We start from the raw sequence: 23,164 nt of genomic DNA on the forward strand, positions 1-23,164 counted from the left end.
ATTTATGGTTTATTTATGGGCCAGATCTTGCCCGAGCGATCCTTTTGTGGTCTTGAAATAACACAAGATCTGGGCTTTTCGCTATTTCCACCACCTGGGATTGAGAAGACCAGATGTCAGAATATTAGCTCCCTCCTGTTTACAGATCCCATGGTTAAAAATAAAATAAAAGCCCTATGCAAAACCAGGTAGACAAGGAAGCCACAATGCCAGTGACTGGATTCTTACCTTGGCAGTAGGAGAGACTTGCCATGACTGCAAAGTGGGCATGGATAATACCCAGGTGGCCCTGAGAGAGCATTGCTATTTGGGAAAAGTGATGCCTAGACCTCCTTCTGTCCTGCTGAATGAGTTGACCCTTGCACATGGCAGAGTTATTTGAATGTCTGATTACTGGGCGTTTCCCCCTCTCCTAGAGAAAGCCAAGGATATTTATTGCAATAAAAGAAACTTCAAATCCTATGTCAATGCCCCCCGGTGAATGCCAATTTGGCATGGACTGGACAGCGGCCCTGGGAATTCAGTGGGACAGAACCCGCTTCTGATCCTGTGAATTTCATTGTGCATGTACCTCAACAAGCAATGCCTGGTTTAAAACGACCTCTGTACGCCTGGCCATCTCTGCACATGCTGAGGCCCTGCGACGGAGCCCAAACGAATTAATCCTCTCCCCAAACAGCGAGGCCTGCGAATTGATCTCTGTTGTATTTGTAGGTTTCGGATTTTAGATAAAATACACAGAGGTATATTAGAAGCCGTCAGCATTTTTGGCAGGTTCATTTCAACAACTCAGCCTGTGATTAATAACTCTGATTAAATACTTTACATTTTCCCTGGCTTATGTTCCTGTTTTTCCATTTCTAATCTGATCCAGTCTCTGTACCCTCTTTGTTCTAGGATGACCTTTGAGAGTCCAGCCTGTCTTGCATACAGTTTCACAGCTGGGTTAGGAGGGGTTTTGGCTGGATGCATAAGGTCCTGTTGACAAATTGATTATCTCCCCTGCCCCCTTGCAAGTCTATTTCATGAAAAAGTGCTCAACGCCTGGCTGTTTTTAAGAAGCCTGGGATGTGTCAATCACCACCAACAGACACCGCCGTGGCTCAGAAGTTAAGCAGATGGAGAATTTACCTTCCGCAGCTCTAAAAGATCAAGTCCCTGCCATTTGAGCTAACCTGCTAGCTGTATATGGCCTCAGGGCATCCGCGGCCTGTGGTGTATTCCTTCAGCTTCAGAAGTCATCCTTTGCTACATCCATAGCACACAGTCATGAGAGTGAGGGCCCATGAGACCCCTGTGGGGTGGAGACAAAGGGGGGAGGGGGTTAACCCCAGGGGCGTCCCTTGTCCGATGGGTGGGGGGTGGTTGGAGGAAGAGAGTGACAGCGGAGGTCAACGGGAGGGCTCAGACAGTAAACGCACCGCTCATACAGAGGCCAGCCCTCAGCCGCCCGACAGCTCTGGACACTAGGCAGGTAAATATTTCCATTGCCCTGGGATGGGTGCTGCCCTGTGCAGCGTCGGAGAGGGAAGATGGAAGGAGCTTCTTTCCCCACGCAAGAGCTGGAGGCCGGATCATCCCCTATCCATAAGGGGAGCCGGCCGAAGGGAATCCTGCATCCCTCCTGGTTGGTCAGCAGGAGGCTGCAGTCTGCAGGAGGGGTACATGCCTGGGCCATGCTCCCCCATTTCCCCCCAACCTCTGCCCTCCTGCCCAAGCCAGGTCAAATCGGCCTCAGCCATGCTCTGGCCAAGGCCCCTAGTGGTTGGTCTTGACACTGCACCACTTTGGATCCTGTTCCTGGAAAGCCTGCCGGAGTCAAGCCAGTCCCCGCCTCCCGCTGACGTCCGCGCAGCACCTGCTGCAGAAGGGGAGAGGGAGGGGGCGATGCTATAAATGCGAAGGGGACAGAACTGAGCCCTAGAAAGTCACTCGTGCCCTGGGATCCTTCGCCGTGTTTTAGGATGGAGCTGCCCCGGGTGCCCTGCAGAGCTTGGGACGTTTGTTTCCTCAAAGCTTTGCTGGCTGAGTTTATGGGCACCGGGATCTTTCTCTTCACCGGGTTGGCCTCCATCACTCCTTGGACTCAGCCTGCAGTTGACCCAGGGAATCCGGGCATCACTGCCCAGAGCCAGTCCTCCGGGGCTGGTTCTGAGCCGAGCGGTACCATGTACTCAGCCGTTGCTGCCACCCCCAGCCTGGGGGACGTGGGGACGCAGGCTCCTTGCAGCTTGGCCTCCCCAAACCCGCTCCACGTGTCGCTGGCCTTCGGGAGCTCGGTGGCTCTCATGTCCTACTGTGCCTTGCCCCTGAGCGGCGGTCATCTGAACCCGGCGGTGACCGTCTCCATGCTGGTGGCTGTGAAAGTGAGGCCAGCCTGGGCCATGTGCTACATCCTGGCACAGCTGCTCGGGGGCATCACCGCCTCGGCTCTCCTCTACGGGCTGACTCCAGAACACGCCCGGGGGGAGATGGGTGTCAACAAGGTGAGTAACGAGTCCCAGGGCCCTGGGGAGTTGGTTCTTCTAGGAGAGGTCCCAAGCAGGAGGTGGGCCATGTGCATCAGAGATGGGCCTGAATCAAACCCAACTCTGTGCGGCCCTAGACTGGGTGGGAGGGGGGCTCTGAACTTTGTGTCGGAACCAGTTTGTTCTGACCCTTTCGAAATGACACGGTTTGGCTTTTCATTTCAAAACAATGTTTCATTTTGAAATTGGATTCGATTTACAAACCAACCGACCAAATCAAAAACCAGAGGCTGAAAAACACCCAAAGTGTAATGCAAAAGCTGAAAAAAATAGTTTGGTTTCCTTTTTTCCCCCCCATCTTGTTTCAGGTGTTTTTCAGTCTGAAAAGAAGTTTTTGTTTGTTTGTTTATTTGTTGTTTCAGTCAGAGCAACTGAAAAAAAATCCAGTTTCGGTTCAAAACGAATAATTTCCCCCCCGGATTTTTTGCCTTGGTGACCAAACCGAAAAAAACAATCCTTTGCTCAGTTCTAGTGTGTTGTTTGTTTCCAGACACAAAGAAGGAGCCAGTTACTTTCAGTTCCAGATGAAAAGAATTTTAGATTAAGGAAACCAATCGGAAATTAACATCTCCGGGGGAGAGAGCGCGGTGTGTGTGTCTGGGGTGAGAATCTGCACTGAATTCAGCACACAAAGGATGCCTGTCACTGCAGACAGGAAAGCCCCAAAGAGGGCAGAACAAAAACTGGGGTTAGGGACAGGTCTGCACTTAAAACGCTGCATTGGCATGCAGCTGCGCTGCCGTAGCGCTTTTAAGGAAGATGCTGTAAGCCGACAGGAGAGAACTTCTGTTAGCTTAGTTAATCCACCCGCTGTCTACACTGGTGCTTAGGTTCATATAGCCATGTGGATTCGCATCCCTGAGCGAGGTAGTTATATTGAAGTAATTTTGTAGTGTAGACCAGAGCTAAGATAGAGCTGGGCAAAATTTTTCGGCTGGCCAAAACCTTTTTTCAGTGAAAAAGGCAGAGTCAGCACAACACCAAAACATTTTGCAAATTCATGCCAATTTCACCAAATTGTTTCGGTAAAAAATAAAGTGTGTGCGCCTTCCTCTGAAGATTCATCTGTTCCTGGATGGGACAGGAAACTGGGCTGGGGAGCCAGAGGGGGGGGGGGTGTCCTCCTGCCATGGTATTGCCTGTGTTCTGGGGGTGTTAGAACCAGTTCCAGTAACAACTCTTGCGATACGGCCTGTCACTCTAATCGGATGCGTTTTTGTCCCCCTGGTTCGGAGCCCTTCCGTGCAGCGGTGTGTGGAAAAGGATGGTGGAATGTGCTAGAAAGCTCTCCCACCAGCGCAGCGCTGTCTACACCAGGGACTAGGTCGGTATCACTGCATTCCTCAGGGGGGTGGATTTTTCACACCCCCGAGCGACATAGTTCTACCGATGTACGTGTGTAGCGTAGACCTGGCCTGAGTGTTGGCAGGCTGCGTCAGTCCATCCACCAGTCGCAGCTCAGCGTGGAGCTTGGGATAGCGCTGAGGGAAGCACACTGCCAGAGAGACAGACTAGGCACCACACAGGGCAAAGTCTGAGAACTAGACAGGCAGAGGGGGCTATTCGTAGATTCCAAGGTGAGACGGGACCACTGCGATCATCCAGTCTGATCCCCGCACAACACAGGCCAGAGAATAATTCCTGGAGCAGATACGTCAGCAGTCATTGGCGTTGCCTCTAGGTTTGCAGGCAGATTCTGGCCCCCATTTGCTAGAAGGCTCTGGGTTTGCAAGGGGGAACCTCTTATTGCTGGGGGCGTCCATGGGAAGACACAGTCCCTGCCCTAGTCTCCTAACATGAGAGTGACGGCAGACGGGGTTGCAAGCTGAGGGGCTGGGTAGCTCTTCATGTCTTGTTACTAAATGCCCCCTCCTCCAACCCACCGGAATCCCCTCCCGGGGCACAGTGCCCTCCCTCACCAACCCCCACCGCACGGTCCACCTCTTCCTGGCCCACGCGCCGCGTGGCAAGGTGCCCCGGAATCCCCTCCCTCAGCCCCAGCCCCGCCCCCTACCTTTCCCCTCCACATGACTCCTGATGCCAGGGCAGGTCCCAGGGCTGTGAAAACAGCTCCCGTTCCCCCATTGCCTGCCCTGCCGAGCTACCTGCCTGAGTACAGAGCCCACTCCTGCTCCCCCAGCCAAGCGGATTGGCAATACAGCAGCCTGCCAGCGCAGAGATCCAGAGCCCTCCCTTGTCCCAATCCCCTACCAGCAGCTGTTACCGACACCCAGGTACTGTTTTTTGCTGCCCCAGTCACAATTTGCTACCCCCACCAGCCCGCATCCTCAGGGACAGGCCAGAGCTGAGGTGTTTGGCAGAGAAGAGCACAGGGGTGGTGGTGGTCGCGGGGGCGGCCTCAAGACTGGCACGGGCAGGGGGAGCTGCAGATCAGGATTCAGAGCATTGGCAGAGGTGGGTTCTCACCTGAATTGCAGGGGGTTTCGCAGGCCAGGAGAGAGGCATGTTAGCAGAAATGTGCGAGGTCTCAGGATTGCAATAAGTAGGGTGACCATTCCCAAAGGGAAAACAGGACACCACACGGGGCTAGCCCAAGGCTCCCCCCCCACAATGGGGCTGGCCCCAGCCACTCACCTGAGCCCCCCTCCAAGGGGGCTGGCATTGCTGCTTTCCCAAGCCCTACCTGGCCTCCCCCATAAGGTTGGGGCTGGCGTCGCTTGAGTCCTGCCTGCCACCCACCCTAGCCCTGCCTTCCCCACTGTGCGGGACTGGGATCTCCGCTCGCCACCGCCCCGGCCCAGCATGTTCCGCTGCATCCCACTTTTTGACAAAAAAACATTGTTGATCGCGTTGGCGAGAGCCAATGGGACAAATGCCCACCTTGGCCAAAAAATCCGGGACAGGGCTTAAAAAAAGGGAGGGTCCCAGCCAAAACGGGACCTCTGGTCACCCTAGCGATAGGAAGCTCATCACAGAGTGGTGTAGGACCACATGGGGAGGAGCAAGGTTTATCTGCACGGTGCCTGGTTCTCACCAGTGCAGCAAACCCCTCTCACGAAAATCTCCAAAATTGGGACCAAACACTTTGGAAAGAAAGTCGGGACGTGCATGAAGTCTGCTGCTGGCTCTCAACAGCCCCATGAGACTAAATGCCACTGATGTAATCCGCTTGTTCTTAGCATTTCTATAAAGCTGTAGTGACCTTTACGTTAATTGCCACATAACAAGGGATTGATACGAGACTCTTTGCAGATCTAGGGATTAATACCCCTCTCCAGGCTAGGACATGGGAAAGGGACTAACTGGAATAGCTACCAGAGCATTGATCCTGCCAGGGAATACACCCAGTGAAACCCTGGCCTTACTGAAGTCAACGGGAGTTTTTTCCCTGTGACTTCAATGGGGCAGGACTTCCCCACCATCTCAATCTGGTAGTCATAGAATCAGAGAATCTCAGGGTTGGAAGGGACCTCAGGAGGTCATCTAGTCCAACCCCCTGCTCAAAGCAGGACCAATCCCCAACTAAATCAGCCTAGTCTTGTCTGCCCTTGAAACTAAATGCACTGTAGGGGACAAGCCTGAACAGAGCCGTGTGAATAAACATTTCTTTTGGTTCATTGGATAAACCAACAAATCTGAAAAAAAAAATCAACCTGGGAAATAAATTTTTGTTTTTTTTTCTCTTTTTTGGTGCACCAAAAAAGTCAGGAAAAAAAATGTTTTGTTTCACGTGAGTTTTTTTTTTTTTAACCTTTTAAAATATAAACTTAAAAGAAAATTCAAAACCAAAAGTTGCTTTGCATCGAAAAACCGAAGCGGTTTGATTGTTTCAGCTTTTTTTTCCAATTCTGTGAAATTGACATGAGTTCACTAAATGTTTCGGTCGATCTGAATCTGCATTTTATTTTTTGGGGGGGCAAAAAAAGGGTTTGTCCAAAAAATGTCATCCAGTTTTAATCCTGAGCTGACGCCTTTGGGGGACTGGGCAGGATGGACTTGTTGACCCCGCTGAACTTTTCCAGCTCAAGGGCCCAGATCTGAAGTCCTGACTCAGGTCAAACTCCCAGTGAAGTGAATGAGGGTTAGGCAAGGATTTGAACGGGGGAGCCCATGGTGCTGACTGACATACACTGCACGAGTTTGCTGCTCCGGGACAGCACCCTGATTCTGCTCCCACTTGGCACTGAGCTCTCAGTGACGGTGGCATTAGCTACTAGTGACAATGACCAGCCGCAAAGCACCCAGCGCATCGGGGTGAATGAGAGTGGGAGACGGGTGAAACCAGTGGTCTGCCCCTTTCCCTCACCCTGATCCTGTCATGGCTATTTAGATTCTAAGCTGTTCAGGGCAGGGCCCATCTACTACTCTGTACAGCGCCTAGCACAGTGGGGCCTCAAGCGTGGTTGGTCCTTCCTGGCTGGCCTACTTCTGCCAGGTTGGCCCGGTGTTTAAAATGCAGAATTCCTGCCTACATCACTACAGTGGGAGCGAGGGGCTGTCACAACACGTGTCTTACTAAGTGAGGAATCCACCATGCGATCAGAGGACTAGTTGCTAACACACGTCAGCAACTGAGCTCTGATCCGTACGGAAGGAAGATTGCAATACAATGAGAAGCTTCGTCAAAAAGGCCCTAAAGTTAAGAGTAAAGGAAGTAAAATCCCTAGAGGTGGCATGTGCCACTGTAGCATTTGTAGTGTAGACATTGTGACGCTGGCAGAGCAGGTGCCAGCTCATGCCAAGGTCCCTGGGCCTCGCTGAACATAGCTGGAAACCAATCTGGCTCGCCTGTGTGTTAGTGTTGTTAAAATTGACATTAGAGCTATAAGAATATGTTTAGTGTTTAGACTTTATGAAATGCTTGGCGGATGCAGCATGTATTAATCGAGCTGTATCCCATGTTGTAAGGCAATATTTAAGTGTTTGCTCTGCAACTAGGAAAGTGTTTGCTATAACTGTAAAACCCCACAGTCAGGAGAGACGCATCAGCGAGTGTGAAATACTAGTTCACCACCAGAGGTGTCATTTCCTCCCCACCAAAAGAAGGCCTAAAGACACCAGACAAACCATTGTGGAACATCAGGGGACAAAAGACTTTGTTGATTTTCCCCTCCACACCCATGAAGAGGGGACGTGCACAAGACCTCGTCCCATCACAGCTTGAAAGCTGGGGGAAGGGAATAAAAGTCCCTGTTAAAGAGAAATTATCATCACTATGATGCTTGGGATTTGGAGAGGGCAATATTTGTAAGCATAAGTGAGGGATCGCTAAGCTGGTTAGTTTGGGTTAGCCTTAAAGCACATATAGAGCTTGCATATAGAATCATAGAATATCAGGGTTGGAAGAGACCTCAGGAGGTCATCTAATCCAACCCCCTGCTTAAAGTAGGACCAACCCCAACTAAATCATCCCAGCCAGGGCTTTGTCAAGCCTGACCTTAAAAACCTCCCTAGGTAACCCATTCCAGTGCTTCACCACCCTCCTAGTGAAATAGTGTTTCCTAATATCCAACCTAGACCTCCCCCACTGTAACTTGAGACCATTGCTCCTTGTTCTGTCATCTGCCACCACTGAGAACAGCTGAGCTCCATCCTCTTTGGAACCCCCCTTCAAGTAGTTGAAGGCTGCTATCAAATCCCCCCTCACTCTTCTCTTCTACAGACTAAATAAGCCCAGTTCCCTCAGCCTCTCCTCAAGAGTCATGTGCCCCAACCCCCCCAATCATTTTCATTGCATATACAGCAGATACTATTATCTTTTGGAACCTAAGCCTGTAACTCATTGGTGTGTATGTTTACCTGCTTTCACCTTGTAAATAACTCTCACCCCCCACCCCCTCCCTCAGTGTGTGATGGGGTGAGCTCCTCACACTAGCCCAGCAAGAGCTGAATTAGGCCAACTGGGATCCAATCAGCTAACAAGACTGCAAACAGGGGGAGCTTTAGGCGGGAGGCAGCTGATTAGGAACAGACTCACCTGTGCACGAAGAGGCAGGGCTTGTATAAAGCCAGGTAGTTAGCTGCAAATAGGGGCTTCTGCTGCTGAACTAGGACAGCCCCTTTCTGGGATGAGGGAGGCGTGTTTAGGGGTCTGCTGCTGGAAAGGCTGAAGGGAAACAGGCTGCAGTCATGCCCAGAGTGGAGGGAGTTGTAAGTTGGCAAACCTGGGGACAGGGGGAAGCTGGAGATGTAGGAAGAAGCCCAGGGAAACAGCAGTAAGAGCTAAGACTTTGGCTGCTTGTTATAGGGTCTCCGGGCTGGACCCCAGTGTAGAGGGCAGGCCTGGATTCCCCTACCAGCCACTGGGGAGTGGTCAGGGGCCAGGGCATTGCAGGCATCAGCCAGACAGCAGGTCTGGAAAGACTGTCCTTTCCTTGGAAAGGGAGGAATTTAGTGACTTTGCTGCAGGGCCTGGGAGTGAGCTGGACAGCCGAGCAAGAGAGGTCAGGGGAAGACATCACTGATGGGAGAGCGCAAGCTGGCAGAGCTAATCCCCCAGGGCAGCCAGCAGGTGGTGCCATTTGCAGTGAGTGGACCCTGTGATAGTGACCAGGATGGTGATAGTGACTGTGAAATGCTCAGGGAGAGAGAGACTACAGAAATCAACTCAGTAATAATGGGGGATTTCAACTACCCCCCTACTGACCGGGTACATATCATCTCGGTATGGGATATAGAGACAAAGTTTCTTGACACTTTAAATAACTGATGCTTGGAGTAGCTAGTCCTAAAATCCACAATTCTTGATTTAGTCCTAAGTGCAGTACAGGATCTGGTCCAAGAGGTGAATATAGCTGGATGGCTTGGTAATAGTGACCATAACATAATTAAAATTTAACATCCCAGGGGTGGGGGGGACACCACAGCAGCCCCCTATGGTAGCATTTAATTTCAGAGAGGGGAATGACACACAAATGAGGCAGTTGGTTAAACAGAAGTTAAAAGGGACAGCGCTAAAAGTGAAATCCCTGCAAGCTGCATGGAACGTTTAAATACACCATAATAGTGACTCAGATTAAATGTACACTGCAACTTTAAAAGGACCAAAAAAAGCCACCATAGCTAAACCAAAAAAGTAAAAGAAGCAGTTAGAGGCAAACAGGCATCCTTTAAAAAGTGGAAGTTAAATCCTATTGAGGAAAATAGAAAGGAGCATAAACTCTGGCAAGTGAAGTGTAAAAAATATAATTAGGAAGGCCAAAAATGAATTTGAAGCAAAGACTCAAAGCAACAGCAAAATTTTCTTTAAGTACATCAGAAGCAGGAAGCCTGCTAAACAACCACTCGGACCACCGGGCAATCGAGATGCTAAAGGAGCACTCAAGGACGATAAGCTCATTGCGGAGAAACTAAATGAATTCTTTGCATCTGTCTTCATGGCTGGGGATGTGAGGGAGATTCCCCAATTTGAGCCATTCTTTTTAGGTGACAAATCTGAGGAACTGTCCCAGATTGAGGGGATTTTGGAACAAATTGATAAACTAAACAGTAATAAATCACCAACACCAGATGGAATTCACCCAAGAGTTCTGAAGGAACTAAAACGTGAAATTGCAGAACTACTAAATGATAGGTTTGTAACCTATCATTTGAATCCGCTTCTGTACCAAATAACTGGAGCATAGCTAATGTGATGCCAATTTTTAAAAATGGCTCCAGAGGTGATCTTGGCAATTACAGGCCGGTAAACCCGACTTCAGTACTGGACAAATTGGTTGAAACTATAGTAAAGAACAGAATGATCAGAGACATAAATGAACATAATTTGTTGGGGAAGCGTGAATGTGGTTTTTGTAAAGGGAAATCATGCCTCACCAATCTACTAGAATTCTTTGAGGGGGTCAACAAGCATGTGGACAAAGGGGATCCAGTGAATAAAGTGTACTTAGATTTTCAGAAAGCCTTTGACAAGTTCCCTCACCAAAGGCTCTTAAGCAAAGTAAGCTGTCATGGGATAAGAGGGAAGGTTCTCTCATGAATTGGTAACTGGTTAAAAGATAGGAAACAAAGTGTAGGAATAAATGGTCAGTTTTCAGAATGAAGAGAGGTAAAAAGTGGTGTCCCCCAGGGGTGTGTACTGGGCCTAGTCCTATTCAACATATTAATAAATGATCTGGAAAAAGGGGTAAACAGTAAGGTGGCAAAATTTGCAGATGGTACAAGACTGCTCAAGATAGTTAAGTCCACAGCAGATGAGAAGAGTTACAAAGGGACCTCACAAAACTGGGTGACTGAGCAACAAAATGGCAGATGAAATTCAGTGTTGATAAATGCAAAGTAATGCACATTGGAAAACATCATCCCAACTGTACATATAAAATGATGGGGTCTAAATTAGCTGTTACCACTCAGGAAAGAGTCAATGTGCAGCGGCAGTCAAAAAAGCGAACAGAATGTTGGGAATCATTAAGAAATGGATAGATAATAAGACAGAAAATATCATGTTGCCTTTATATGAATCCATTGTATGCCCACATCTTGAATACTGCGTGCAGATGTGGTCGCCCCATCTCAAAAAAGATATGTTGGAATTGGAAAAGGTTCAGAAAAGGGCAACAAATATGAGTAGGGGTATGGAACAGCTTCCATATGAGGAGAGATTAATAAGACTGGGAGTTTTCAGCTTGGACAAAAGATGACGGGGTGGGGGGATATGATAGCGGTCTATACAATCATGACTGGTGTGGAGAAAGTAAATAAGGGAGTTTTATTTATTCCTTCTCATACAAGAACTAGGAGTCACCAAATTAAATTAATAGGCATTAGGTTTAAAACAAAAGGAAGTATTTCTTCACACAACACACAGTCAACCTGTGGAACTCTTTGCCAGAGGATGTTGTGAAGGCCAAGACTATAACAGGTTTAAAAAAAAAAACCTAGAAAAATTCATGGAGGATAGGTCCATCAATGGCTATTAGCCAGGATGGGCAGGGATGGTGTCCTTAACCTCTGTTTGCCAGAAGCTGGGAATGAGCGACAGGGAATGGATCACTTCTGTTCATTCCCTCTGGGGCATCGGGCATTGGCCGCTGTCAGAAGACAGGATACTGGGCTAGATGGACCTTTGGTCTGACCCAGTATGGCCGTTCTCATGTCCTTAGGCACTGATGTGATAAACATGAGTAAGAATTTAAAAAAGGGAAGAGATAGAGGATGCGGTGTGTTTGTGATCATCTGTACAGGTGCAAGGGAATGTGCTGGCCGGGTGTGCCCATACAGCTGTGGGCAAAGGGCTGGTGTGTGGGTGTGAATTTGGGGGTGGTGGTGTGTGCATGGTTAAGGGTGTGTGTGTGCCTGTCTCTCAGAGCATGGGGCCAGTGAGTGTGGAACTGCACTATATGGAGGGGTGGTGTTGTTGCATCGATGGGATCGCACACTTGTACGCTGGTTTATGGTTGTAGGTGCAGGTTGCCTGACGTCTCTGGTGATAATAATAATACTAATACCTAGGGCTTTCCATCAGTATAGCTTAAAGCCCTTTACAAGGAGGTCTGTATCATTATCCCCATTGTACAGATGCGGAAACTGAGGCACAGAGCAGGGAAGTGACTTGCTGAAGGGCAGCCCAGCAGGCAGTGGCCATGCAGGGAACTGAACTCTGCGTGCCAGTCCAGTGCCCTCGCCCCTGTTTGTAAATGATGGTGGAAGAAAAGAGGGACAGTAAGGCACATCCCACCATTGCTGCCAGGGCATGAAGGGCTTTGGCCTTAATAGAACCACCAGTGAAATTCCTCTGGCCAGCAGCTGCCTGTTCTGTGGTAGCCTGCCCTGTCCTCCTATGCTGTGAACACCCCTGAGCTGGGCTGGGAACCCTCCCGAGTCATTATCTGCACTGGTGCCTGCCATTCCCCATAGCCAAGCAGAAGCCAGGGCCTGGCCCAGCTGAACCTCTCCACCTTGTAACGCTGTTGTTGTCTCTGGTTCTGAAAGCACAGCTGGCTCCGGGGGTCACGCTCCTGCAAGCCCTCAGCATAGAGGTGATCGTCTCCTTCCAGCTGGTCCTCTGCATCCTCGCCACGTCTGGGAGCAAGAGAGACCCTTCCAAGGGCGGGCACCTGGTCATCGGGCTCTCAGTCATGCTGGGGCACCTGGTTGCCGTGAGTACTTGGTCACCTCAAGCTGGCAGCAGCTCGTCCTTTTCAGGAAGCCTGGTCCTGCAGGCCACATTTGGGAGTCTTTGGATTTGGACTCACGGAGCTCATGCTGCAGGACTGTAAATCTGCCATGTAGATGTTGGGGCCCAGGCTCTGTGATCCTCCCCTCTCATATGGGGCCCAGAGCTTGGGCTCCAGCTTGAACCCGAAGGTCTAGACTGCAATTTACAGCCCTGCAGTCCATGCCCGAGTCAGCAGACGCAGGCCTGCTGCAGGGGTTTTATTGCACCCTACGGCGTCGGGCTGATGCATCTGTAGAAATTATCCTGCTACTTGGGATCCTGGCGCTTCCCTCCCCTTTGACAACTTCTGCAGCCTCCGTGTTTATCTCGTGTCTCTGTCACTCTTTCTCTCCAGATCAGTTACACCGGATGCAGCATGAATCCCGCCCGGTCACTGGGCCCCGCTTTGATTACTTTTGAATTTGCTAATCACTGGGTAAGTGAGCAATTTCCACGCCTGGTTTAGACTGTGCAGTGCTTCAAGTCCGGTTCTTTTCCAGCAAGCGACTGTACAAAGGGGTCTCTGGGGTTATCGATTACTCAGATCAAATGTGCCCAGGTTCCAAGTAAAACGATCGGTAATTTCTAGCTACCAGAATGGTAAGAGCCTCCTGGGATCTGAGGGTCAAGCTGAGTCCTCTCCTTTTCATGCATTATCCCCCGTAATAAAGGCAGAATCAGGTCCATTGGAGAGAATAACCACAGCTGGCCTTCAGAACAGAGCCTGATTCCGATCTCACGCCGGTTCCATACCGGTGTCACTCCACTTAGTCCAATGGGTCGTGTCTGATTTACAATGGTATAGGGGAGCGCCTAATCAGGCCCCAGCTCCCTGGGAGATGAAATGCCGGACGGTTTCAGCGAGGATTGTGTTTGCTTTGGGCAAAGCGTGGCGTTTTTCGTACCATTGCTGACAATTCTGCCTTTTCTTCCTCTATTTGAGACTGATGACGCCAATTTCCTTCTTTGCTTTATGAGGGCGACGGAATGTGCTTCCCGCACGGTGGGTTATTAAAGCTCTTAATCAGGATACGTGCAGAGTGCAATCTTGTGCAGGCTTCCCCGGTTATTCATGTCTCCATAAAAAGATTCAACTTGTAATGGAATTGGAGGGATTTTTTTTTTTAAGAAAAAAGGCAAAACACCCAATTGTTGCGAATCTCATTGCCTTTTCTCAGAGAATCTCAGACCCTGACCCCGCTGGACTCAAGGAGAGTTTTGTTATTGACTTCAAGGCCCTGATATGTTCTATGTTTGAGTCAGGGGCAGGTGAAGGAACTTCCAAAGCTGGGGAACCCCTCACAAAGTGACCTGTGGGTGTGATTATACTTCCCACTAGGAGTTGGCCCAAGCAACTACAACAAGAGAAACAGAGCAATTTAACTTAATGAGAGAAACAGAGCAATTCCCTCAATTCCCTCCCCAATTCCCTCATTCCTAGATGCCTGTGGGCTGCACCCTCAGCCGGTGCAAATAGGCACCTCTGCATTTGTTTTAACGGAGCTGGGCTGATCTACACGAGCTGGGGATCTTGCCTCGTATTTTCAGTGCTGATGATCCTGGGTTCTCCCTCAATGGCGACTGTGGCCTTTGTGGCGGCTGTGGCCACAATTACACACACAAACCTATGTTAAAAGGACATTAAACGGTGCCCATTTCAAGCCCCTGCTCCAAAGCATGGAGGCGCTGGAGCTTCTCAATGAGACGGCGCTGGGAATTGTTTTAACATGGGCCAAGCAATGTATTTCCCCCTAATTTCGTTCTTAGAAAGGGCTGAACCATTTTTGCTGAAACTTCCCCCCCCAAAATTCAGCCATACTACATAGGGAAAGTCAGCATGAACAATTAATGTTTGGCAAAGATATAAGCAACTGTAACCACTAAAGGGTCTTATAATGGAAAGTGTCAGGCAACCTTAACTATAGGCACTGCTAGCATCTCTGCCTCTAATATAGATGGGTAGGGTCAATCCAAACGAGACAACACTGCTCGGATTTCCGAGTCCCAATCTTCACAGTGCCTGGCTGTGCTCTAGAGAGGGCAGAGAGGCTAGAACAATTTTTTATAGTGAAGGTGCTGAGAGTCATTGAACCAAACTCTAAATTCTGCATACGATGGAAACTGCTTCAAGCCAGGGGGTGTAGCAGCCCCCAGCTCCCCTAATTCCAGCACCTTTGAGAGAGGGGTGACATTTTTCATACCAAACATTTGTTTGGTGAGAAGACAGATTCAGTGACACTGAAACTGTTAGCAAATTTGTGTTGGTTTCACGGAATTGTTTTAATTGAAACAACAACAAAAAAGAAAATTCTGAAAAACTGAAATATTTCATTTTGACATTTTTGAAATGAAACATTTCAATTTTTCAGTTCGAAAAGATTTTTCTTTCAAAATTTCATTTCATTTTATTTACATGAAATACTCAACAACATTTAAAAATGCTTGCAATCAGACCGAAATGTTAGACTCTGGGTCAAACAGAACATTTCACTTTGATCCAAAATGAAATTTTTTTACACTTTTTGATTTGACAAAAATTCTGAAAAAGATTTGTTTTCTGTTCAACCTGAAACAAGGGATCGGGTTGTTTTCCCCCCCAATTTTTCAGAATTGCCAGCAAATCAACAAGTCTGTTATTCACCCAGCTCTGCTTCAGACCATGAGTTACCCACTAAGATTATATTGTGAATGAGTTTGAACTATCAATGCATTTGAGAATATCCTACATCAGTTTGCTCCCAGAGAAAGAGATTGCTTTAGCAACCTGGACAGTTTGCTCCAGGCAAGTAACCAGGAGCAGCGTAAGTGCCTGAAAAGTTGGGGGGGCCACAGGTGCCGAAACTGTGATCCTGCCTCCTTGTGCCACATTGCCCCTTCTCCCTGAGGCCATGCCTCCGTACCGCCCCTTCTCTCTAAGGCCCCGCCTCCACACTGCCTCTTCCCCCCCCCCCAAGATCCCGCCTCCTGCTCACTCCTCTCCTCTCCCATTGCTTGCCCTTATGGCTAGTAAAAAGTGGGAGGGCATAGCCCTATCCCCCCTGTTCCGGTTCCCCTGCAAGCGAGGCAGGCCCAGAGTTGCCCACTCTCATTAACATCTCTGCTCCTGTTCTCTGTTCAGGTCTTCTGGTTGGGCCCACTTGGCGGGGGTCTGGCCGCAGCCATTCTCAATGAGCTGGTACTGGCCCCGACAGGCAGCGGTTTCCGCCAGTGGCTGACCATGCTGCAGGAGGGACCAAAGGCTGAGCACAACCTGCAATCCAAGGCTGAGAGCACCACCCAAGAGATGGGATTGAGCGAGACGCCCTGAGGAGCAAGGACAGGGATGTACCAAGAACAGCTGTCGAACAATGCAGTCTCGTGTCTGGGGACTGATGGACCATGGGAAGCGTCCAGGATGCTATCTGTCGCTGTCCCTGTGCTTAGAGCTGGGATATTTACTAGGTTTAGATCGTTGAGGACATATTTATTTTGTTGTCCTTTGAAACCCAGGGTGGAAATGGTTTGATTTTTTTTGTGCCCTTCCCAGTTTGCCTCCCAGATTTCCCCCCAAACCCAACAAATTTTCCCAGCGATGTCCTTGCTCTTTCTGAACTGGGGGGTGTGTGCGTTAGTTTGCTTTGACAGTGAACATGCTGATATTGCTCCTCCTGGGAATCCCGACTTGCATTGTGTCCATTGCCATAGTCATGCTGAAATACCCAGGACATTTTTCATACTGAATAATCAATTTGGGTTTTTAGTGGGAAAGGATGGAGGTGAAATGGCCCAGCTTTCATGTGCCTGTCTGTGTGAAGGTCTTTTAGCCCTCCCCGGCAGTGCCACTGCGTGTGGGACATCAGCCATATGCCCCCTGCCCGCTCAGACTTCATCAAGACACTGGATTGATGGCTCTTTGCAACCATCTGTAACCCACTATCCCTCCTTTGGCCTATGACTGTGTAGGTGTTAACTCTGGTCTCTTGCACCACGTGTTAACTCCCTATGTGTTCCACCCTCGTCACGTTCCCCAGACCCGAATAAGAGCTCCGTGACACTCGAAAGCTTGTCCCGTCCACCAACAGAAGTCGGTCCAATCAAAGATAGCCCCTCCCCTGCCTTGTCTCCAGAATAGAAAGAGAAACCTCCACTGGGAATTAATGTCAATGAATGGAAGTGCTGCTATTCAAAGGGCACTGTCAGGGTAGCTGGAAGCACCTGTGTTAACCCGTCCATTGCTGGAATGTAAAGAATGGGAGAGTGCCAGCTGCCGTTGGCTTTGCACACCTGCACAAAGCACACCCGCCTGCTCACACCTATGCACAACACTCACCCACACGCTCAACAAACAAAAACAAACAACCCTCTCCCCCTCCCACCATAAGCTAACCAAGCAATCTCTCCTCCAGGCAGGGAAGCAGCGAGTGCGAGATGGCTCTTGTTGTCCGGGAGATCTGACACTACAATGATGGGCTCTGGCATGTCCCTGGATGCTTTTTACACACACTCTGCAGTAAGTGCAGGGCTTTGGAGGGGTCGATTTTAAAGTTTAATTCAGGAAAAGAATCTTTGAAACAATGCTCCAACCCTCTACTCGGAGCCTGCAGTGGCCTAGAAATTACCCCCCTAGACCCCGATCTTTCCCCACCTGGCCCCTTGTGCGGTGACTCCTTCACTCCTGCATGAAGCAAGGATGCAATCTTCGCTCTGTCTCCCCCAGCCAAGGAAGGGGAGCCGACGAGCCTGGCCAAGGGGTGACAGTCCCCGGAAGCTTTTCCCTGCCTCCACCAGCTGGGGGAAGAGGACACTGCCTTGTCCTCTGGAGCCAGCGTCCCCTTCCTCATCCACCTCTCCCAGCCATGGGACGGGCAGGGATCCTTCAACCCATTCTGGGCTGCTGGGGTGTGACGTGCTACCCAATCGGAACAGCAGCGTTTGACACCTGCTTTGCACCAGAGGGAATGACTGCACAATAGGAGTATTGGGGTACACCTGTGCTGGACTGCTTCTGAGAAGACAGAATTTCCTTCTCCCGGCCTGTGAACCTGGCACTTTCCAGCAGCACTGAATATGCTAAAAACGCAAAGCGAAAATCCTATGGAGAAAGGAATTAGCGAGATGCTCGGTTCCGTCAGCCTAGGCAGTGCCTCTCTGCTCCAGAGTCAATGCTGTAATGTGGCCTAGCAGCTTCAGGGGCAGCTCTTTACACCCCTTCAACCAGCATTAATTAACCCTTGCAGTCCCCCTTTACAGAAGGGGCTATTAGCCCCTTTTGATAGACTAGGGAAACCGCAGTGCAGAGTGTTCAAGGCACAGATCCTCCAAAGGACTGAAGGGTCTAATTCCGATTGAAATCAATGGGAGCTAAGCACCTACATGTCTTTGAGGAGCTGGGCCTAAATGAATCCCCCCCCCCCAATATTCAGAGATAGAGTAGCAAGCAGATCCCAGGACTTCTTATGTCCAGACCTCTGGTCTAATCACTAGACACTAAACTCGGCAAGCCTGCAATGGGCTCCGCCTGTTGTTTTTCCCCACCCTGGTTGCACGATGGCAGATCTAATCCTGTCACATGATGGCGTCTTCTCATAAAACTGTCCCCATAAAATACAGCCCTGAACGGCTCAGGGGCTGGGGATTGCAGGGCTGCTTTAAAGAAAGCCCTGTCTCATTAGCCGCCTTTCCCAGAAGTGCATTGAAATGACTCCCCGCTGATGGATGGACGTTGAAATAAACGACGGTAGCCAAGTGCAGCTGCAACAAGCTAATCAATACAGCGTAACGTGAGAAATGGAATCGTCCACCCTAGTGCCGCTCGCTACGTTTGGCTGGAATGAAACGGCCTTGTAGATCTACTGGCGTTTGAATTGGTTAAATCTTTTCCCCACACATACATAGGCTCTTAAAATGCAAGGACGGGAATGACACTGAGTTCTAAAGATTCTGTCACTTCTAGGGCACCGGGTTGAGTGGCGATGCTGCCTGAAGGCTGTTGGGTGTCCGTAGGTGACATGAGTTTGGGGGACCCTCAGTCCAGCTCTGAGTGGACAAGGGTGAACGACATCAGAACGGGCCCCACAGCTGGTGCTAACTGGTAGTAGAGAGACTGACCCCCAGATCTCCAAACGTGTTTAGATACCTAACTCCCTTTGACTTCAGTGGGAGTTAGGAGCCTAAATTAGACCTGAGCAAATAATTGAGGTAACCCCTTCTGGAGTTGGTTCTTCCTGGCATATTACACTAAGCCAGGGGTAGGCAACCTATGGCACGCGGGCCAAAGGTGGCACGCGAGCTGATTTTCAGTGGCACTCACACTGCCCAGGTCCTGGCCACCGGTCTGGGGGGCTCTGCATTTTAATTTAATTTTAAATCATAGCATCATAGAATCCTAGAATATCAGGGTTGGAAGGGACCTCAGGAGGTCATCTAGTCCAACCCCCTGCACAAAGCAGGACCAATTCCCAACTAAATCATCCTAAATGAAGCTTCTTAAACATTTTAAAACCCTTATTTACTTTACATACAACAATAGTTTAGTTATATATTATAGACTTAGAGAAAGAGACCTTCTAAAAACGTTAACATGTATTACTAGCACGCGAAACCTTAAATCTGAATGAATAAATGAAGACTCGGCACACCACTTCTGAAAGGTTGCCGACCCCTGCACTAAGCCATTAGGGGACTCACTTCTGGACGACAGCAGCAGTATTCCCTTGGTGCTCTGGAGTCCCGTTATTCATCTGGGGTTCACCATATTTATTAACTTTGCTCTTGGCGGGGGGACACCTATGCTAGGAATAGGAGGGATCCTTGCCATGAGCCACTCCCTGTGATGTCCTTATAACAATCTATGATTTATTGTCTGTATTACTAGTAACACGTAGGGCCCACAACTAAGATCAGGGCCCTGTTGTGTCAGGGGCTGTACAGACACATAGTGACAGACAGCCCCTGCCCGGAAGAGCTTACGGGCTAAATACAAATGGATGGGATGGTAAATAATGCTGAGGGCAGGTCTCTGATCCAGAGGGTCTGGATCGATTGGTAAATTGGGTACCACTAAAGAATGCAGCCAACTGCAAGGTCATGCGTCTAGGAACAGTGGGTGCAGGTCACATTTACAGGAGCGGGGACTGTGTCTTCCAACAGGGGTCATTGTAGATAACCACCTGGACTTGAGCATGTGTGGCAAAAAGGGCTTACAGTGAAGGAATACCGAGGAGGAGAGGGAGGTGATATGATCTCTGAATACAGCACCGGTGAGACCAATATTGGATTAGTGTCCAGTTCTGCTCTCCTCACTTTGAAAAGGATGTTCTAAAATTAGAGAGGTTTCAGAGAAGAGCATGATCTTGAAAACCTGCCGTCCAGTGAGAGACTCAAGAAGCATAGTCAATAGACCCTATCGAAAAGATGGTTCAGTAGTGACTTCATTACAGTCCGCAAGCACCTACGTGGGGTGAAGACATCTGAAATTAGTGGCGGGGGGGGGGGGGGGGTCTTCAATCTGGCAGAGAACAAGGTCTATGGCCGGAACCTGAAGCTTGACAAACACAACCAGGAAATAAAGTGTACATTTTTAGCAGTGAGGGTAATTAACCACTGAAATAATTTACCAAAGCATGTAGTAGGTTCTCCACACTTGGAGTCTTTACATCCAGTATGGCTGTCTTTCTAAATGACCTGCTTTGGTTCAAGCCCAAGTTATGGAGTTGATGCAGGAATCTCTAGGTGAGGTTCTCTGGCCTGGGTTTGCAGGAGATGATCCTGTTCCCAGCCAGATTTGAGTCATTCACTCTCAACGTGTTTCAAAGTGACTGGCCCACACTAATGGCTCAGAACTTTCCCAGTTATTTGGAAGCAAAGGAGCACAGAGAAAGTCCGGAAAAATAATCAAACCATTGAGATGTTTTTCTTCCTGCTTTTATAAACACTTTCCTTCCAAGAACAGCAGGGGTGGGTTTGAGACACTAGAGGGCAGGAGAGGTCTTTTCAATGCAGAAATACCAGAGGGGAAACAAAAATAACAGGAGTACTTGTGGCACCTTAGAGACTAACAAATTTATTAGAGCATAAGCTTTCGTGGGCTACAACCCACTTCTTCTTCCTACAAATCTGTTCTTTAATATTCCCTTGATCAGCTCCCTGCCCTGTTGCTCCCCAGCCTCTCCTTTGCGTGGGAGGAAGACAAGACTTTCCGAGGCACGCTTCTTCTCTGTTCTCTGTTTCCCCATAGGACTAGAGAGAGAGCTGCCTAGACAAGGCACCTACCGACACGTCTACTGGTCTCCCCAGTTTATTGAGAAGAGTTGAGTGAGGCTCAAGGAATGCAAGGGACCTGCCCAGCTAAGCTCACATGCGGGGCAAATGGCTGAGTGAGCTGGCCTTTGGACTTTACTGTCCTCCTGTCCCCTCCCATGCACAAACGTTGCATCATGGGAAGGTGGTGTAATAAATACATGGCCACTGAGAGCTAGCACTGGGGCTTATCTGGCCCCCACTGCTATATAGTGTCAGAACATGTCAGGCCGTTTAGTGTGTTTAACCCTCTAGCACCCTGTGAGGCAGTGCTGTTCAACCCATTACACAGCTGAAGAAGCTAAGGGTCTTGACCAAGGTCACAGAGGAATTGTTTGGGGAAGCAGAGAATTGCACCTGGGTCTGCCAAGTCCCAGGCTAGTACCCTGACCACTACCCTATCCTTCCGGCTGTCACAGCTGTTGTCAATACGCCGCACACCGCATCCGATCTCATGGCAACAGCAGATCCTCAACGCCCACCCCGCCCAGGGGAGCTAAAGCAAAACCTCCACTGCCTGTTAGGGTTCCAGGTCAGCAGTTCCCATTCCATCCAGTAGAGAGTACTGGTGCACGAGTGTGCAAACGTGCGAGCACGCATGCGCATACTAGGCAGTTGTCTCTCTAGTCCTATGGCTGTTGAGTGAATCCCCACAAACTGCCCGCCTCTCCAGCAAGCCGACCTTATGAGCAACTGAGAACGGCCCAGCAAACATACCCAGCGTGGGGCTGCCTGGCGTTCTTTAGGCAAACTGTCCCCAAAGCACTGTACATAGTTAAATAATAAAAGGCAGCAGATGGCGAAGGGTATGAATTACAGAATACAGGACGGGAAAGGCAGTTCATGGGGAATAAATGAAAGCATTAACCCATCAGGCCACTATCACAGGCAGTGGGGAAAGAGGTTTGCAAGTGAGATCGGAAAGTACATGGAGATTCAGTGGGGAAGAGAAATGGTTCCGAACAGCAGAAGCTGCAGTGGAGAAAGCGCTTGCACTAACACTGGGGAGACTGAGGCAGGGAGGAAGTTAGTGTGGTGTTCGGTGCTTGAAAGAGACACTCTATTAGTTCCCAACTGCTTCTGTATAACAAGACATAGGCTTCTGCGGGGCCCCTTCCCCAGACTTTCTGTCTGCAAAGTTAAACCCCCAGGAGTACAACTCAGGGGAAATGAGTGGGGAGAAAAAGGGGGCGGATCCAGGAGGTCATCTGGCCACATCCATGGAAAAGTTTGGAAACAAAGAGGGTGACTCTGCCCCATGCTTTTCAAATCCCACTCACAAATCAACAGCCGGGGTCTGATCAGCAGCTCCATCCTCATTCTTCATGGCCACCCTCCTCTGTCAATCAGCTGGGACAGCACCAGCCAGGCTGCTGGGGGAGGAGATCAAGCCACAGCAGAGAGATTGTAAAGCAGCGGCCGGTTGCCCCCGGGACAGAGCTGGCGATGGGCTGAGCGTATCGTTCTGGAGCGCTTGCTACAACCTGGGCCAGCATTACAAGGGTGCGTGTTGGTGCCCCGAGCGGGCGGGGGAGCCTTCTGATGGGGTGTGCAACAGAGGAGCACCTTATAGGTGACACTTAATTTAGGATGAAATTCCCCCTTGCACAGAGCCAGAGCGCAGGGCCTGGGCAGCGCTTGGGTTTTCACCACTATAATACACAGTCTATGGGGCTGCCACAGAAAGCTTCGGGCAGCTGACAGGCAGGCTCCCTCCAGAGAGGGCTGGGTTTGTGCTCTAATGGTAGGGTTACCATCTGGCCGGTATTTGACCATCCTGGCCAGTTTCTTTCTGGATTTGGCAGTTGCTAGAAAAATAATTGAATCTGCAGGGGTTTTTTCCCCCATGGGTCTAGAGATTGGCATTATTATCACACTACACTGGGAGAGCTAATGTCAAAAGTTTCTGTGTCCAACTAAAGAGGCTGCAGTGTTCCCCTTGCCGCAGTTTAAGCGCTAACAGATCAAAACAGTTGAAAATACAGCAGGTGTCCTCCCGCCACCGTGCGAGTGCACCACGCGCGTGTGCAAGAGAAGGTTAGAGTCACATGAGTGGGAGGAGACGTGGGAGGCATATTAAATAATGGAAGAGCAGGGCGATGGTGCGAGAGATCCTACTACAGCCCTGGGAAAAAAAAAACTCGCATCAGAAACTCCACATTCAATGACAACTGGCTAAACGAAACAGACTACAAAGATTGGCCCGGGGAAACGTGCTAATAACATCACTGATAACAAAGGG

The 23,164-nt window shown here is 49.6% G+C and overlaps 1 protein-coding gene across 1 annotated transcript; it reads left to right on the forward strand.

Annotated features, from left to right (window-relative positions):
* Positions 1-1,964: 1,964 nt before the first annotated feature.
* On the forward strand, positions 1,965-15,952 carry LOC135894611 (aquaporin-5-like). Its single transcript, XM_065422748.1, has 4 exons — positions 1,965-2,486; positions 12,425-12,586; positions 13,001-13,081; positions 15,764-15,952. The coding sequence occupies exons 1-4, from the start codon at positions 1,965-1,967 to the stop codon at positions 15,950-15,952; spliced, it is 954 nt and encodes a 317-aa protein (XP_065278820.1).
* The last annotated feature ends 7,212 nt before the right edge of the window (positions 15,953-23,164 follow it).

Source organism: Emys orbicularis, chromosome 25 (assembly GCF_028017835.1).
Source record: "Emys orbicularis isolate rEmyOrb1 chromosome 25, rEmyOrb1.hap1, whole genome shotgun sequence".
NCBI lineage: Eukaryota > Metazoa > Chordata > Testudines > Emydidae > Emys > Emys orbicularis.

Bases quoted from the DNA above. Each gene is read 5' to 3' on its own strand.
- LOC135894611 (XM_065422748.1), top strand. From the start codon at position 1,965: ATGGAGCTGCCCCGGGTGCCCTGCAGAGCTTGGGACGTTTGTTTCCTC. The intron at 12,587-13,000 runs GTGAGTACTTGG...CTTTCTCTCCAG, and splicing joins TGCTGGGGCACCTGGTTGCC to ATCAGTTACACCGGATGCAG. The intron at 13,082-15,763 runs GTAAGTGAGCAA...TTCTCTGTTCAG, and splicing joins TTGAATTTGCTAATCACTGG to GTCTTCTGGTTGGGCCCACT.